Here is a 2867-nt window from a genome sequence, read left to right on the forward strand (position 1 = left end):
AAAATTGTGCAGTACACAAGCACATTTAATTAAAATAATATGTAGCTGTTCTTGGTGTTGTTTTCAATGGCTTTTCGCCAAAAACGCCATTTACTGGTTAATATTCCAAATACGCATTCAATGCATTTTCTTGCTATTGAAAGTCGATTATTAAAATTTTCTGTTTTCGCATTTAAATTCATACGTGGAAAAGGTCTTTACAAATATGTTTTCAGTGGATAAGCTTCATCACCAATCAGAAAATTAGGTAAAATAGTATTTGAGTTTGGCAATGCTTGGGGAAGATTAACATTCAATTTATCGGCTTCAAACAATCGAAATAATGTTGATCCAGAAAAAGTACCGCCATCACTTGGCTTTCCTCTTCCTCCCACTTCTATAGTTACAATTTTTTTGTCAGCATCTGCTACACCTTGCAGTACTACGGAAAATTAGGGCAAATAATTAAAATAATTTGAGCCAGAATTTGCCGGACACTTAATTTGACAGTGTTTGCCATCAATACTGCCAAAACAGTTCGGAAATTTCCAACGCCTATAGGAATCATTTATGATAGTTTTAAGGCGGTCTGTTGTTGGTATAGGCATATACTCCTCCAAAAGTTCTTTCCATATGATTTCGCATGTTTCTGAAATAATTAAACTGACTGTGCTTCTGCCCATGCGAAAATCAAAAGCTGAATCACGAAACGAATGTCCTGTAGCTAAAAACCTGCAAATATGTAATATAATTTAATTCAATATACTAATAACATTTCAGGAGAAGCAGCAAAAGGAAAATGGAAGAATTTAAGAGACACATACAGGAGAAATCTGCAAAAGAGTCAACCAGCAAAATCGGGCTCCGAAGCTCTTATAGTTAAAGTTAAGTGGCCATATTATGATTTGATGAGCTTCATTAAAAAAAGCGTTGTTCCGAATCCTATGGATGAGAATCTTTTGGAACCAGAGCAATATCAATGTTGCAATCCTAATTATTCGACTTTGATTAACGATCTACTAAGTGAAGAAGACTAAGACTAATATTGAAAAATTAGAAGTCAGAGGAGAAATACAAAATGTAATTTTAAACAAATACCGGACATCGTTTTCCAATAATCAGAACAAACAGTAAAGTATATATGTAATATTATGTTTAACTTAAATACATGAATAAAATGAAATTTATGTTTAACTCACCTCAAGGTCAAAACTAGCCTCTGCTCTGCACGAATTGCTTTCCTTTGTTTTGTTAATTTAGGACGAACTTTTTCAAGCAATATATCAAAAGATTGTATAGACATACGTAGATATTGAAAGAATCTTTCTGTAAATGTACGTAGATTTTGATATAAATGATTAAATTCACTGAATCTCTATCTTGTTTTGTTTATAGGATGAACACCATACTTTCTTTTTTTTATACGTAGCAAGATTCTATAAACATGATATCTATTCTCAAGCAGTAATATACGCTGTACAGCCCTTGACAACGGCATTTTAGCAACTAATCGCTCAACAACAGTCGCTCAGTAAAAAGCCATACGTCGCTCAAAATCGTAGCTCAGCCGCTCATCGCTCAGTCGTTTACTGCGTGGCCGCGGCCTAATGTGACCATTTTTACGTTTACAGAGTATATCGTCACCTAAAATGCTAAATAATCTAACAACATTTTCGGAAATTCATAAGGGAAAGAATGAAACACATTATAAAATCGAACATGAGTTACACAAAATTTAAATATTGGTAAAAACTGGGTTATATCTGATAGCAGAACCTTAAAATATTGTAGATATGTACTTACATATATGTATCTAGTTTGAAGTAGTGGATCATAATCAATAAAACACTAAATTTCGAATTTTTTGATCATACGTTATTTTACATTTTAGATGACGATATGCAGTTTGCAAGACGTAGACAAGTAGAGGGAAACGTCAGAGATCATCTAAAGTATATACATACATATGGTCACCTGAAATGCAAAATAACGTATCATCAAAAAATTCGAAATTGAGGGTCTTATTGGTTACGCTTCACTACTTCAAATTACATACACAATACTGCATACATATGTTCTACATTTTCAGGTTCTGCGCTCAGGTATAAATTAGTTTTAATGATTAAATTAAATTTTTTTCACTCATGTTCCATTTTATTTCGTGTTTCATTTCCGCCACTGTAAATTTCTTAAAATGTTGGTACTTTTTTTTTGCATTTCAAGTAACGAAATATAGATGATCAGCTTAACAACTTATAAGGAGTAAAGCCAACACTATATTTGAACATCATAGTATTAGTTTTATAGGGGTTGGGGTAAGTTTTCACCCAATTTTGTCCATTCTGAGCGTAAAGATATAATCTGGTTATCATGGAGATGACTTACATATTGACCGATATACCGATATGGTATAAAGTCAACCGCAAGTTCGAAAACCTTTACACTAGGTAAATGAGGAAAGAATATATTCGATATAACCCAGTTTTGACATACAGACGTACTATTAATAGTAAAGAATTCTATCTAAATTTCAATAAAATATTTCTCATGCATTGGTTAGCAAATGAATGGTATTATAGCATGGGTGTTAACATTATTTTCTTAGAGTAGAAAGGGATTTTGATTAGATTACTGCCACTGATAAAACAACACACAGAGTACCCATAAGAGATGCGCAATCCACTACGAAGGTTACCATGAAAATATTTGGGCAGTGCCATCGAAACTGTTGAATCAAATCCAAATCGTAATAATACAGGTAGATAAAAATGGAAGAAAAAATTAGCGAAAATCTAGTTATATGTGCCCCAACAAAAATACGATGAATTATAATATTTATATATTATATAAAGTTTTATGTAGGGTGCTGAGTATGGGGTATATTTTAT

At 32.4% G+C, this 2867-nt stretch overlaps 1 protein-coding gene across 1 annotated transcript; it reads right to left on the bottom strand.

Moving 5' to 3' along the window:
- Nucleotides 1-411: 411 nt before the first annotated feature.
- LOC108975958 lies at nt 412-1302 on the bottom strand. Its single transcript, XM_018944817.1, has 2 exons — nt 1179-1302; nt 412-711 (listed from the first exon to the last, which is right to left on the bottom strand). Exons 1-2 carry the CDS (start codon nt 1280-1282, stop codon nt 432-434), a joined length of 384 nt encoding a protein of 127 aa, XP_018800362.1. The 5' UTR covers nt 1283-1302; the 3' UTR covers nt 412-431.
- Nucleotides 1303-2867: the final 1565 nt, after the last annotated feature.

This window comes from Bactrocera latifrons, unplaced genomic scaffold, assembly GCF_001853355.1.
Source record: "Bactrocera latifrons isolate USDA-ARS-PBARC rearing strain unplaced genomic scaffold, ASM185335v1 scaffold_700, whole genome shotgun sequence".
NCBI classification, from domain to species: domain Eukaryota; kingdom Metazoa; phylum Arthropoda; class Insecta; order Diptera; family Tephritidae; genus Bactrocera; species Bactrocera latifrons.